At 41.7% G+C, this 16,171-nt stretch overlaps 1 protein-coding gene across 3 annotated transcripts in view; it reads right to left on the reverse strand.

Annotated features, from left to right (window-relative positions):
- FHIP2B (FHF complex subunit HOOK interacting protein 2B) overlaps positions 1-16,171 on the reverse strand; it is a 1,026,346-nt gene that overhangs the window by 669,643 nt on the left and 340,532 nt on the right. For all 3 annotated transcript variants that reach the window (XM_044082952.1, XM_044082953.1, XM_044082954.1), the window contains one exon: positions 867-984. In XM_044082952.1, the coding sequence (XP_043938887.1) occupies positions 867-984 (118 nt within the window). The remainder of the gene's footprint in view (positions 1-866; positions 985-16,171) is intronic.

Here is a 16,171-nt window from a genome sequence, read left to right on the forward strand (position 1 = left end):
TATTTACAGTACATACTATTGTTTTTTTTTAAATGAGAAACATCTTTATCAAATTATCATTTGTAACTCAGACAATCATACATTTATATAAATGAAAACAAAACGTATTAACATAATCCCAGCTGCAAGCACAATATGTACTGTTGATGAAGGTGTCAAGTAAGTGGATGGCAGAAAAGAATGAAAAAATATGTCGACAGGGGACACAAGGGAGAAATGTGTAACAATCCCCTACTAAAGGAGTTTGGGAGCATGTATACTGGTAGGCCAAGGTGCACAGGTCTAAAAATCTGAAGCACCATGTAGACACATGGCCTCAGTGGCCTATCAAACAGGGCCTTGCAGTTTGTCTAAATGAGTTAAGCAGACCTTCAGAGAGGAACTACAGGAGATATTAGTTCTGGGAGTAAACCAGGAGTTCAGTCGTTTACTTCTGTTTTAGCATGATTAATAGCAAAGTATAACCTGATGAATAAAGAAACTTTTGTTTTTTCTTTTAATGTGCAGTAATCAGTAACAGCATACATTTATAACACCTGATATGAAGCAAAGGAAGCCAACATGGAGGGAAGGTTGGAGTGATTGGTAGAGGGGTGTCAGCTGAGGGGTCCCATTAATGGGCCCCACAATTGCTAAGGCCAGCCCTGACTTTATATATACACAGTGAAATAAAGGCTAGGCATATGTATGCTTTACACAAATGATACAAAATGAACATCAGCCTAATGGTACCACCTACACATGAAAGGATATGAAAAGGGCCCAGACATACACATACAACAGCAGCAATGCAAGGACAGACAGAAAATCATGCACGACATAATACCAAATGGTGTAGCTTTACGACAAATTCTTTAGCTTCTTACCGCATGTGCCTCCACAACCAGTGTATTGCAGTAATCGTACCAAGCCAAGAAAGCCTCCACTACTTCTTTTACTGCAGACTGGCTGCTGCCTTCACTGGGGCTTGGATTATAGTGTGCTCTGTAATGACATTCCAGTTGAGAGGTAAAGGTGAGTCATGGGGTTACTATGGGCCACAATGCTTATAACTTGCACCCTGGTTAGAATCAAACATCTCTTTTGTTAACATTCAAAAATGAAACTTGATGATACAAGTGAAAGACATACACACATAATTGCCCTTTAATCCTGCATGGAATCCACTTGCATTGCTTGAGTCAAAGAAATTCTTTGTCATTAGCTGTAATACACCCTTTCATACCAGCTAACCCCGAGGCACACAAGCCAAGCTGCTAATTCCTTCACTTGGAATTTGTAATACTTTAACTGTAGTAAAAACAAATGTGCATATCTTTATTTCTCATTTTGATCAAGTAAACTGTGAACTGCAATGCAAGGACTTTTAACAAAGAAGGATGACAAAAATAACTAACTGTAGAACTATAAATGGAATTTAGTTATATGATGAACAAGTACAGTTAAATAACAATAGTTCCACAGATGCATCCAGCATAATGTAATATTAGGAAATACAAGGTATGGATATCTCCACAGCTTCGGTAGTCATACCTGTCACTCATTGTTAGTCAGAATCAGCCAATGACACACACAGAGGGTTACCACACACATTATCTATTGTAGGAGCAATGACTCTTATATTTAAAAGCCATAAAATCAGAAATCTTCATGAAGTAACAGTTTCAATACAAAATTTCCCCAATAGGAATCAGCTGATAAGGAACATCATCTAACATAGCATGCAATGCGAAGAATGACGCACATATTTAAGTGGTTCATATTAAACCACTCATTTCTCAGGTGTTTCAGCTCTTGAAAAGGATTGCATGATACAAAAACAAAAACGGCTCACTTTTCTGACATGCATGTCTTTAGCCAGCACTCATAACATGTCTAATTCATTACAACATAATGAAGTCAGTAAGTGAAGTCACTGAAGTCAGAACAGATATGACCTGCATAGCTTTCTCCCTGACCATGGCCTCAACAAACGAGTTAAAAACCTACTAGGTCTAACACAACTACCCATAACACCATGTCTACTACACAAACTTACAACTATCCAAGCACCACAAATAAGTTCCCCTACAGTCCACCCTTCAGACATAACTGATCACTACGTCATATTCATTACATATTTATAAAAAACAACCTCTCACCATTCTCTAACTATACAAATGCCTCACACAACTTGGAAAATGCAGGAAATAGCATTAAAAAACATAAAATTGGCCTATGCTCTACACTGCTACTAATGTTAAAGAAGCATCTTTTTTTAACAGCCCTGTTTGGTATCCCAAATTACTGCCATCCCTACAAACTTAAGACTTTGGAAATCATCACACGTATCATGGCAAACACTTGAGTTACAATATCACCTACAATAAAGACGTAATACCTGCACAAATTGGAAATCGATCCAATTATCCCAGGACCACAATATCGGCATCACTATATGAAAACAAGTTCAGAAAAAAAAAATCAAATGATCTAAAACCATTTATAGGTTCATAGGTAAAGTACTAGGCTGTCATTGTGGGTCATTTTAAGCCTAGCCAAGTTCCCCTTTTCTGCTTGTATTAACCGATCCTATTTGGTTAGGAATTGATCTTACCAGTCCCATGGTTGATAATTACATATTACCCCTAATGAGAATAACTAGGATCATACCACAGATAATTTGAGAGGACCCATGCACGGGATAAAGCATTTAGGAGCTGCACATGTCCATTAATAGTACAGGGTACAGTCCTGGATTACATTTTCTAAGTTGCACTTGAATATGGACAGCGATGAACTTTGCTTTATGTTGATGGGGAGTCTGCTCCCGAGTAGCGGTATCTTCTGTGAGATAAACCTGTCCCTCCAAACCATTCTGTTGATGTTGCAGAAGAGGTTTAGATCCTTACACTGAATATTGCTGATGCTATTTCACTTGCTGATGTGCAGTAAATCAATCAGAGTTGGGTCCGACAGGATGCCTTGTATGTCACCTCTTAGCAGTCTGTAAGATACAGAGTACAGTAACAGGGCTGTGTCAAAGTCCATTTAAGACATCTTGTTTAGTCCTTTTATCCTTTTAGCGAGGTATCTTTGTGGGCATTCCAGTTGTTGCATGTGTCTGCATAGATGCATGCCAAAGGTGGCATTATATTCAATGACTGGCCTAATATGGGCTGAATAAAGGGGGATAGTGACACTCCTAAATATAGAAACAATCCCTTTATTTATAAGCTATGCAATATAGAAGGGCTTTCTTGCAACAATGGACACATGCTGCTCAAAAGATCAATGTCCACATAAGTTCCCAAATCCTGAACAACTGGGTCAATGCTTAGGGAAGTATTGTCAATGTGGTAGTTCCCTGGGGTAGATGACCTTCCCAAAGGATACAATAATGCATTTTTTGGCATTTAGTATCAGTACATGATTTTGGCACCAGTTACTTATTTGGGGCAAACCTTCCTAGAGGATGGCTAAGTTATTTAGGGTTTCAAGGACTGCTCCTAGCATGCAGTCATCTGCAAATTTAGTCAGCCAGAGTCCTTTGGTATTGGCTTTTACTTCAGAAAAGTATATGCCAAATTGGCGAGGTCCCAGCACGGAATCCTAATGGACTCCACTGGTGACTGGTCTCTTCACAGAGGTAGTTCCCCTATGCTGATTTTCTGCATCCTATCTTTGGGCCAATTTGCAATGCATTGGGTCACACAGGGGTTTATTCCCAGTTTGTTTATTTTTCTATTATGCCCGAGTGGAGAACTGTGTCAAAAACATTGGCCAGGTTGAGTTATGCAGTGTGTACCATTTTGCCTTCATTGACTGCTTTGGTGACATTTAAAAAAAAAAATCTAAGAGGTTAAGTATCCATGACCTGTCTTTGGTAAATCCAAATGAGACAGATCCCGTGTTTGGAAGCTCCCTGTGTCATGACTGATTAGTTCCACGATTAGTTCCGTGATAAATCTTCCCACGTCTTTGCATATGAAGCTGGTCAGACGTATGGGTCTGTAATTGCCTGGGTCTTTGGAAGGTCTTCCCTTATGCAGGGGAATGATAGTAGCTTTTCTCCATTTGCTCTGTACAAAAACTGCATGGAGGTGGAGACTGAACAGTGTTATTAAGGGGGGGGGGGGTCAAATTGTGTTTCTTGCTATTTAAGATGCATCCACAGATATTGTCAGGACCCATTGATGCAGTTATTTTTAAACTGTGATAGCCCTTTTAGGATTTGGAGGCGAGCCAGTTTCAGGTATACGTTGAGGGACAGATGAATGGGAGAGAGGGGTAACGTTAGAGCTAAATTTATCACCAAGTAGATTCGCTATATCTTTAACCTCAGTGTAGGTTGTTCATAATCAGCTCAGCACATTGCTACATTGTGCTTTTGAGACTAAGAAAAAAAACTAAAAATGCTCTGTCTTTGGCTTGGGTAGCTATTTTAGCCTCAAACTTGTCTTTGGTGGATTTTATTAAGCTCTTGAATTGTTTCTTTCAGTGACAAGGGCTCTGACATTCAGGGAATTACTCTTCTTACTCGTGTCAAAATTATTTTCCTTTTATTACAGAGCCAGCTGACATTACTGTTCTACCATGTAGGTTTGTTTCTAGGGTTTGCCTTGAACATATTCCAACAGGGTTCAGCTGCATCTATGCTGATGTTTACATGCTGGTGTAGTACGGTGGTGTACGTTTCTGTGTATACAGTGCAGCTAACTGGGTTTGGCAGGCATTTGAAACTTGCCAATGTATCACATAGGAGTAGGAAGTTTGTCTTAAAAGACATTTCTAAAGGTACCTTGGGTGGAAGGGATGTCTGGTTTCAGTTTTACTTCAACGGAAATTGTTTGTGATCAGACCTAACAAGTGATGAAAATACACAAGGGGTGGTGCAAGATGCCCCCATATTAGTAATGACAAGATCCAATATGTTATTCCTGTAGTGGGTACTCTGACCAATTGTTCCAGGACATTTGCATTAGCAAAGTCCAGGACTCTCAGTGCTTGTGCACTAACAGTGGTGTAGGTTTCCCATTCTATAGCTGGGCAGTATAAATCACCAAAAAATGGTACTGGGTTTAATACTGAGTGACAAAGATAAACAAGGGGCAGGAGTAAGATGTTCCCAATATTAGCAAGGACAAGATCCAAGATGTTATTCCTGTAGTGGGTACTCTGACCAATTGTTCCAGGACATTTGCATTAGCAAAGTCCAGGACTCTCAGTGCTTGTGCACTAACAGTGGTGTAGGTTTCCCATTCTATAGCTGGGCAGTATAAATCACCAAAAAATGGTACTGGGTTTAATACTGAGTGACAAAGATAAACAAGGGGCAGGAGTAAGATGTTCCCAATATTAGTAAGGACAAGATCCAATATGTTATTCCTGTAGTGGGTACTCTGACCAATTGTTCCAGGACATTTGCATTAGCAAAGTCCAGGACTCTCAGTGCTTGTGCACTAACAGTGGTGTAGGTTTCCCATTCTATAGCTGGGCAGTATAAATCACCAAAAAATGGTACTGGGTTTAATACTGAGTGACAAAGATAAACAAGGGGCAGGAGTAAGATGTTCCCAATATTAGCAAGGACAAGATCCAAGATGTTATTCCTGTAGTGGGTACTCTGACCAATTGTTCCAGGACATGTGCATTAGCAAAGTCCAGGACTCTCAGTGCTTGTGCACTAACAGTGGTGTAGGTTTCCCATTCTATAGCTGGGCAGTATAAATCACCAAAAATGGTACTGGGTTTAATACTGAGTGACAAAGATAAACAAGGGCAGGAGTAAGATGTTCCCAATATTAGCAAGGACAAGATCCAAGATGTTATTCCTGTAGTGGGTACTCTGACCAATTGTTCCAGGACATTTGCATTAGCAAAGTCCAGGACTCTCAGTGCTTGTGCACTAACAGTGGTGTAGGTTTCCCATTCTATAGCTGGGCAGTATAAATCACCAAAAAATGGTACTGGGTTTAATACTGAGTGACAAAGATAAACAAGGGGCAGGAGTAAGATGTTCCCAATATTAGCAAGGACAAGATCCAAGATGTTATTCCTGTAGTGGGTACTCTGACCAATTGTTCCAGGACATTTGCATTAGCAAAGTCCAGGACTCTCAGTGCTTGTGCACTAACAGTGGTGTAGGTTTCCCATTCTATAGCTGGGCAGTATAAATCACCAAAAATGGTACTGGGTTTAATACTGAGTGACAAAGATAAACAAGGGCAGGAGTAAGATGTTCCCAATATTAGCAAGGACAAGATCCAAGATGTTATTCCTGTAGTGGGTACTCTGACCAATTGTTCCAGGACATGTGCATTAGCAAAGTCCAGGACTCTCAGTGCTTGTGCACTAACAGTGGTGTAGGTTTCCCATTCTATAGCTGGGCAGTATAAATCACCAAAAAATGGTACTGGGTTTAATACTGAGTGACAAAGATAAACAAGGGGCAGGAGTAAGATGTTCCCAATATTAGCAAGGACAAGATCCAAGATGTTATTCCTGTAGTGGGTACTCTGACCAATTGTTCCAGGACATTTGCATTAGCAAAGTCCAGGACTCTCAGTGCTTGTGCACTAACAGTGGTGTAGGTTTCCCATTCTATAGCTGGGCAGTATAAATCACCAAAAAATGGTACTGGGTTTAATACTGAGTGACAAAGATAAACAAGGGCAGGAGTAAGATGTTCCCAATATTAGCAAGGACAAGATCCAAGATGTTATTCCTGTAGTGGGTACTCTGACCAATTGTTCCAGGACATTTGCATTAGCAAAGTCCAGGACTCTCAGTGCTTGTGCACTAACAGTGGTGTAGGTTTCCCATTCTATAGCTGGGCAGTATAAATCACCAAAAATGGTACTGGGTTTAATACTGAGTGACAAAGATAAACAAGGGCAGGAGTAAGATGTTCCCAATATTAGTAAGGACAAGATCCAATATGTTATTCCTGTAGTGGGTACTCTGACCAATTGTTCCAGGACATTTGCATTAGCAAAGTCCAGGACTCTCAGTGCTTGTGCACTAACAGTGGTGTAGGTTTCGCATTCTATAGCTGGGCAGTATAAACCACCAAAAAATGGTACTGGGTTTAATACTGAGTGACAAAGATAAACAAGGGCAGGAGTAAGATGTTCCCAATATTAGCAAGGACAAGATCCAAGATGTTATTCCTGTAGTGGGTACTCTGACCAATTGTTCCAGGACATTTGCATTAGCAAAGTCCAGGACTCTCAGTGCTTGTGCACTAACAGTGGTGTAGGTTTCATTCTATAGCTGGGCAGTATAAATCACCAAAAATGGTACTGGGTTTAATACTGAGTGACAAAGATAAACAAGGGCAGGAGTAAGATGTTCCCAATATTAGCAAGGACAAGATCCAAGATGTTATTCCTGTAGTGGGTACTCTGACCATTGTTCCAGGACATTTGCATTAGCAAAGTCCAGGACTCTCAGTGCTTGTGCACTAACAGTGGTGTAGGTTTCCCATTCTATAGCTGGGCAGTATAAATCACCAAAAATGGTACTGGGTTTAATACTGAGTGACAAAGATAAACAAGGGGCAGGAGTAAGATGTTCCCAATATTAGCAAGGACAAGATCCAAGATGTTATTCCTGTAGTGGGTACTCTGACCAATTGTTCCAGGACATTTGCATTAGCAAAGTCCAGGACTCTCAGTGCTTGTGCACTAACAGTGGTGTAGGTTTCCATTCTATAGCTGGGCAGTATAAATCACCAAAAATGGTACTGGGTTTAATACTGAGTGACAAAGATAAACAAGGGCAGGAGTAAGATGTTCCCAATATTAGCAAGGACAAGATCCAAGATGTTATTCCTGTAGTGGGTACTCTGACCAATTGTTCCAGGACATTTGCATTAGCAAAGTCCAGGACTCTCAGTGCTTGTGCACTAACAGTGGTGTAGGTTTCCCATTCTATAGCTGGGCAGTATAAATCACCAAAAAATGGTACTGGGTTTAATACTGAGTGACAAAGATAAACAAGGGCAGGAGTAAGATGTTCCCAATATTAGCAAGGACAAGATCCAAGATGTTATTCCTGTAGTGGGTACTCTGACCAATTGTTCCAGGACATTTGCATTAGCAAAGTCCAGGACTCTCAGTGCTTGTGCACTAACAGTGGTGTAGGTTTCCCATTCTATAGCTGGGCAGTATAAATCACCAAAAAATGGTACTGGGTTTAATACTGAGTGACAAAGATAAACAAGGGGCAGGAGTAAGATGTTCCCAATATTAGCAAGGACAAGATCCAAGATGTTATTCCTGTAGTGGGTACTCTGACCAATTGTTCCATGGAGGAATAACATTTTGGATCTTGTCCTTACTAATATGGGAACATCTTGCACCTGCCCTTTGGGTAGGTTTTTCACTCAGTATTAAACCCAATACCATTTTCTTGGTGTCTTACACTGCCAAACTATAGACTGGGAAACCTACACCACTGTTAGTGCACAAGCACAGACAGTCCTGGACTTTGTCAATACAAATGTCCTGGATCTTGTCCTTACTAATATGGGAACATCTTGCACCTGCCCTTTGGGTAGGTTTTTCACTCAGTATTAAACCCAATACCATTTTCTTGGTGTCTTACACTGCCAAACTATAGACTGGGAAACCTACACCACTGTTAGTGCACAAGCACAGACAGTCCTGGACTTTGTCAATACAAATGTCCTGGATCTTGTCCTTACTAATATGGGAACATCTTGCACCTGCCTCTTGCGTCTTCATCACTCAGTATCCAATACCATTTTCCTAGGTGATCTAAACTATCTAATTATAGAATGTAGAGCCCCCGCCACCACTAATGCACAAGCCGAGATTCATCGACTTATTTATTTATTTTACATTTGTTGACCGGGACAGTCCGACTGGATATATGTCCATTTTCACCGGAGTCCCAGGGAGAAAAGCTCCACTCATATCTTTAACAATTGTTACAAACAGTTATTAAAAACAAACATATTAGAGACCATATACATAGTGAAAATCATAGTTCCAGATACACAGAATAATTTCTTCAGCATTACACAAAAGTAGAGTTTCTATTTTTCAAACTAGAAAAACAATATAGTGATGGTAAAAGACCTATTTATGACTTGATTATACTGAAGGCGTTAGTCAGGATTAGCACAGTGGCAAAGCCATCTCATTTTTAAATACTGTTTTTGGCATTTCTTGAATTGGGCTAGAATAGACATGAAAGTGATTTCAGCAGAAAGTGAGTTCCAGACTTTGCCAACAGAGTTAGCATAGAGTGAATCTCCTGCTGAGTTGTTGGTACTGACTAAGATTTTGCTGGATGAGCGAAGTGCTTTGAGGTTGTTGTAAGGAGTGATGATGTTTGTCAATACAGCAGTGTTTTCAGATTGATATAAAATCTTATGGGGTACTATTAACTGATTGAACTGAATTTGGTTAGGTAGTTCAAGCCATTCTAGAGTCTAAGTTCAGACAGTGGTGTGTTCGATATATGGATCTGGTGGCAAATCTAGCGATATGATTAAAGCAGGTAGAGAGTTTATTTAGTTCTGACTTACTCAGGTTGGAGGGTGGAAAGTAGATGTGTACAGGCAATAACCGTCCTAGCTGTTGGAGTGAGAAAATATTTGATTTTGAATAGAGAGCCAAGTTTTTTGTTAAATTTTTTAATGATTTGATTTATATGCGTATCAAACTTGAGGTTATTGTCAACAATTATCCCTAAGAGTTTGGTACAGGGTTCTGGGACTATGACAGTGCCATTGCTAGACTTTATAGTCAATGTAGGGTTGGGGGCTTTACGAGTGGGAGAGACAGGAGGTTTGTTTTGTTGGGGTTTAGCAGGAGACGTCTATTGCACAGCCAATTTTCAACTGTGTTAAAGACATTTTGAGAAAGTCTGCAGACTTAAGGGGGAGCTGGCAGAGCAAATCAAAGTAGAGTCGTCTGCATATGGTATGCAGGTGGCTGTTGGAATAGCCTTATGGAGGTCATTAATAAATATAGAAAATATTAGGGATCCTAGTATTGATCTCTGTCAATACAAATGCCCTGGAACAATTAGTAAAAATCCGGAATCTTATGTGCTTGTGCGTTAGTGATGGCATAGGTTTTACAGTCATTAGCTGGCTAGTTTAGATTGCCTAGAAAAATGGTATTGGGTTTAATACTGAGTGATTATTGTCCCTATAAATAGGCATTGTGGCTTTTTGTGTCATAGAGGGAGTTCTATAGATAGCTAGCTAATATACAGTACAGGACCTTTCTGATGGTTATTTGGCCATGGAGACGCTTTAGTACATCATGCTGTTTTATCAGCCTTGATGTGTCTTCTCTTCTGGATGTATATTGAGACACCTCCACTTTTCCCCTCCTGCACAGTAGCTGGTCTACTCATGCACAGCCAGCATGCTCTCCACTATTTTAAACCATGTCTCAGTTACTACAAAGATGTCAACATCTTCCAGGATAAGAAAGGCTTGTAGGGAGTGCAGTTTCTTCTTTAGGCTACTAGCATTTACTTTTGTCAACTGGAAAATGTCCACTTTTTCCAACCCCAAACTTTTCTGGAAGGAAGTAATCTAACTAGCAAAACTAAATCTCAAGAGATACACCCCATATTAAGACCCTTGAATTTTGCTAAAGAATTTGCAGATTCATTCCCAACTCACTTACATAATAACTCCCCTAGCCCACACGATCACCATCACTCAAAAACTGCCACACCTTTACTTAAAAACAAATTTCTCTAAAAAGTACAGTTTTGTACCTACCATAAATGTAGATGTTCGAATGTAGACACTGCTGCAGTCATTACACTTGGGTTATCCTGCCGTCAGGCGGTCCCCAGCCGGCCTGAGTTCCAAAGTCTTGGTCCGGCGTCAGTTGCTGTCGCCTCCTCCCTGACGTCACTGCAACAGGGGTATATAAGATGCAGCTGACAACATTTTCTTCAGTTTTTCTTGCCCCAGATGTCAGGTGCCCCCAAATAGGTAGGCAATTCAAATTGCTAATAAAACATACATAAAAAATGCAAATAACATACTTTCAGCTACCAGAAAGTACTCCCCATAGGTAGTAAAAGGTAGAGGAACTAGGTACGTACTAGCCAGTAAGAGGGGAAGGAGGGAGGGTAACCTGGACTGCAGCAGTGTCTACACTCGAACATTTACATTTATGGTAGGTACAAAACTGTACTATGTTCATCATGTGACACTGCTGCAGTCATTACACTTGGGTAGAATCCCAAAGCTGAGGTAGGGTGGTTGGTTCTATAAGGCATTAGGGGTGGCTATAAGGCTCTGCAGCATAGCAGAGGCGAAGCCAGCTCTGGATTTAGAGTATAGAGGCAGATGGTAATGCTTGGTGAAGGTATTCACAGAACTCCATGTTGCTGCTTCCAAAATATCCTTGGTAGGTACTCCTCTGAGGTAGGCAGTTGAAGCGGCTGTTGCCCTGGTGGAGTGAGATCTAATGCTGTTAGGCACAGGTTTTCCATGGTGCGTATAGCAGAAATTTATGCAATGTCCTATCCATTTGGAAATAGTCTGTTTTGAAATAGCTTTTCCCTGTGCTGCTGCAGCATATGCTACCAATAACTGCTCAGATTTTCTGAAAGCTTTGGTTTTGTCCAAGTAGAAGCATAACTGCCTGTGAATGTCCAATGAATGCAGTAGTCTTTCCCCTTTATTCTGTAGTTTTGGATAAAAAGTAGGCAAGTGAATGGTTTGGTTTAGAGACACACTTGAAACCACCTTAGGCATAAACCTAGGGTTAGTTCTTATGGACACCCTGTCCTGGTGGAAAATGAGGAAAGGTTCCACTGCCATTAGTGCCTGTAATTCTGAAACTCTTCTTGCAGAAGTTATTGCCAGGAGCAGAGCAGTTTTCCAAGAAATGTATTTTAATTCTGCCGTGCTAGCTGGTTCAAAAGGAGGTAAAGTTAATTTTTCCAAAACAAAGTTGAGGTCCAAAGTTGGAGTAGGTGCTCTACGGGGCAGTCTTATGTTTTTAGCCCCTCTGAGGTACTGTTTTAGCAAGGGATTAGAGAAAACTGGTGGATCCATGTTGTAATGTGCAGAGATGGCAGAGGCGTGGATCTTGATGGATGAAAAGGAGAGGCCTTTGTCCAGCATCCCAGTCAAATATTGTAGTATCTGAGGAATGTTTGGCACAAGAGGATCAAGGCTGTGAGCCTGGTTCCAGGCACAGAATCTCTTCCATTTATCCGAGTAGGCTTTCCTGGTACTAGGCCTTCTGGCCTCCAGAATGACATCCATAACTGCTTTGGAGAGAGGCATTGCTTGTGTGGCTAGGGAATCTTCCATGCAGCTAGGTTTAATGTCTTTAGCTGGCTGTGGAGTAAGTGATTGTTGTGCTGAGACAGCAGATGTGGTATTTGAGGCAAAATCCAGGGTGGTCCTTGTGCTAAGTTCTTTAAGATTGGGTACCAGTGCTGGCGTGGCCAGTCTGGTGCTATCAGGATCATTTTTGACTCTTCTTGCCTGGCTTTTATGAGTACCTTTGGGAGAAGAGGCAGTGGTGGAAAAGCATATACTTGTAGGTTTGTCCAGCTGAATGAGAGGGCATCCACTTTCCATGCTTGCGGATGGTAAATCCTTGTGCAGAATTTCTTTAGCTGGCAATTCATTGGGGAGGCAAACAGATCTATGTCCGGGCTCCACCATTTCTTTATCATCATTCTGAATATTTGAGGATTCAATTCCCATTCGTGGGGATCCATGATATTTCTGTTTAAGTCGTCTGCCAGTGTGTTTTTCTCTCCTGGCAGGAATTGTGCTTGTAGATGAACTTGACAGTTTATAGCTGTGTTCCACAAGGTCATGGCTTGTCTGCAGAGGAGGTAGGAGTGAGTGCCCCCTTGCTTGTTTATGTACCACATAACTGTGGTGTTGTCCGTGTTTAGTAGTAGTTGTCCTGGATGCAACAGGTCCTTGAAAGCTATAAGGGCATTTTGTACAGCTAGCATCTCTTTTTGATTGATGTGAAGATGCCTTTGTTCTGCGGGCAACTTGCCCTGAATACATTTACCTGCCATGTGTGCTCCCCAGGTGTAATCCGATGCATCTGTTGTCAGTGTTTGCCTGGCTGTGGGTTGAGTGAAAGGCTGTCTCTTGTTGAGGTGACAAGCTTGAGCCCACCATCGAAACTCCTGTTGAAGGCAAGCTATTAGTGGTATAACTGTTTCCAAACTTTGACAGTGTTGAGACCATACATTCTTTAGGTACCATTGTAGTTTCCTCATATGCAGTCTGGCATATGGAATTAGTAGTATGCAAGATGCCATGAAGCCCAAGGCCTGCAGAATTTTTCTTGCATGGAGTTGGGTCTCTGTTGCCATCAATTGAACGTTGTCCTTGCTTGTCTGGTGTGAGAAAAGCCATCTGGGCTGTTGTGTTCAAGCTGGCACCCAGGAATATTATCTCTTGTGAGGGCACTAGTTTTGATTTATTTTCGTTTACTGTGTACCCCAGGCAACTTAATAACTTTTTTACAAATGCCAGATGCTGTAGAAGAATGTCCTTGCTCTCTGCTTGAATCAGGCAGTCGTCAAGGTATGGGTAAATCTGAATTCCTTTCTGTCTGCAAAATGCAATTACTGGTGCCACGCACTTTGTGAAGACCCTGGGCGCAGTAGATAATCCAAAGAGCAGTGCAGAGAATTGATAGTGCATTGGACCAGCTAAGAACCCGAGGTATCTTCTGCAGTTCTGTCCGATAGGGACATGCAGGTATGCCTCCTTGAGGTCCAAAGTCATGAGCCAAGCTTGCTTGCCCAGCATGGGAAGAAGCTGCTGTAATGTCAACATTTTGAATTTCGGAACATCCAGGTAAGTGTTTAGTGAAGAAAGATCCAGAATGGGCCTCCAGGCTTTGTCTTTTCTGTGAACCAGAAAGAGTCTCGAGTAAAATCCTTGCCCTTGTTCCTGTGGTGGTACCTTTTGAATAGCTCCCATGTTCATGAGTGCCATAATTTGTTTTTGGGCCTCTGCCCATTGATTTAGTGGCAGATTTGGAATTCCTTTTAATCTTGGCAGAGTGTGAAAGTGGAACATGTAACCTTTTGAAATAATATTGAGAACCTATTTGTCTTGGGTGATCAAATGCCAATTGTGATAAAAAGTGCCAGTTTTCCTCCCAAAGGGGCTGCCAAGAGTGAGTTGTTTGGCAGCTGGAGTGGGAAGTCATTGGGGCAGTTTTTTATATGGTTGGTGCCTGTCTTCCCCTTCTTTCTGGCCTAATGCACCCCATTGTCGAGGCCTGTAAGGACCTTGTGGTTGACCTCTACCTCTTGGCCGTCTGTATCTGCCCCTTTGAGGTCTGTCATTAACTGGAAAGAACAAATTCTTTGTTGGCCAGTTTCTACTAAATCGAGGAGGCTGAACCTGTAAGAAACCCTTCACTGTTTGCATAGATTTTGCCTTATCCTCCATTTTCTTTAATACCTCTTCTGCCTTAGTTCCAAATAAAACATCCTGCTGTAAAGGTGCATCCAGTAATTAAGCTTTAATATGATCTGCTAACGTATGTTCTTTAAACCATGCATGTCTTCTAAGGACAGAGCCTGTAACTGCTGCTCTGCATGAGGCCTCTAAAGAATCAAAACCACATTGCAAAGTATGCTTTCCCACTTGTTCAGCGGCATGCAATAAATCCTGCATTTCTTTAAAATTAGGAGGATCTTTATCTGGAAGCACTTTTTGTTTCAACTGAGACATCAAAAATTGCTGATATTTTAGCATGTGAAACTGGCAATTTAAGGCTCTCATTGCTAAAGTTGCAGATGTATACACTTTCTTTCCCCATCTGTCTAGTGCTCTGGAATCTCTGTCAGAGGGAACTGGGTTCTTTGCTGATGAGGCCTTAACCCCTTTGGGTCCCTGAGAAATCGTTTCAGGACCAGCAACAGGGCTTTTATACAGAAATTTGCATGAGTCAGGGACTCTGTAATATCTGTCTTAAGTGGAGCTGGAGGTAAGGAATCAGGATTTAAGCTGGATTCAGTGTACACATCATCCACAATATCTAGCACTGGCGGAATAGCCAGGGGTCTGTGTTGAGGTAATAATAGGAAGTCTCTGAGCCTTTTCTAGGATTCTGAATAATCCTGGCCTTCGCAATGGAAATGCTCCCTCATGGTATGCAAGGTTTCCCCAAAGGAGTAGTCCTCAGGCGGAGTGGCTGATGGAATAGATTCCTCAGCATCAGAATCCTCATTAGGGGGTAAAGAATATCTCAGATCTGAGGATGAACCTGAGGAAATGGACCCCTGGTCGGATGAATCATAATCTGCATCCTGTCTAGGCCTTTTATCAGGTGGGGGATGGGAACCCCTGATCAGCGTGAATAGGTCTTCGGCCATTTTGAGCATTTGTTTCTTAGGCATGGAGGCCTCTCCTGGAGAATGCTGTACTTGTTTCTTAGTTTTTAAAGGAGGCTTTGACTTAGAAGAGGGTTTAATGCTTAGATGAGTAGGTCTGAAGACACCCTCTGAAGCTGCGTGTAGCTCAGGTACTCCGGATCCCTCTGCAGGATCGGTTTCGGTCTGCTGAAAAGCTAGTGCGTCCGAAGGCCCAACCATCTCCACGTAGGGGTCGAGGGCGCCTGTGGTTCTGCAGAAGTGGTCGTCAGGGGCTGCGAAGGTGCCTCACTGAAAACCGGAGAACCGGTGACTGGCTTAGAAGACGCTTCATTGTCAGTTTTGGGCCTCGGATGCCTGTCCTTGTCTTTGCGCTTTTTATGAATACTGGTCGTCGGAAGTTCCGACGGCATGGTATAATTAAATTTTCTGCCAAAGTAATGTCGGCGAAAATCAAACCGACGTTTAATAGTGCGCTTATTAAACCTAGCACAAAACAGACAACCAGTAACCTCGTGGTCTGGGCCTAGGCATGGGATACAATAAGAATGGAAATCCTTATGAGGTATTTGCTTCCCACAAGAAATACAGTTATTAACTTTTACTGACATCGGTCTGAGGCAAGAAAAAGCTTCCCCAACAGGGTACTTAGCTTTGTAGAAGACTTCGGTTCTGGATTCGGAATGAAAATCTCAGGAGTAGGCCGACCGGCACTTGCAAACTCCTTTTGCTTTGGGCACCGCGCGGCAAGAAAGACTGCAGAAAATGGCGTCGGCTGCATCTTATATACCCCTGTCGCACTGACGTCAGG

Source organism: Protopterus annectens, chromosome 9.part0 (assembly GCF_019279795.1).
Source record: "Protopterus annectens isolate FY-2018-M chromosome 9.part0, PAN1.0, whole genome shotgun sequence".
NCBI classification, from domain to species: domain Eukaryota; kingdom Metazoa; phylum Chordata; order Ceratodontiformes; family Protopteridae; genus Protopterus; species Protopterus annectens.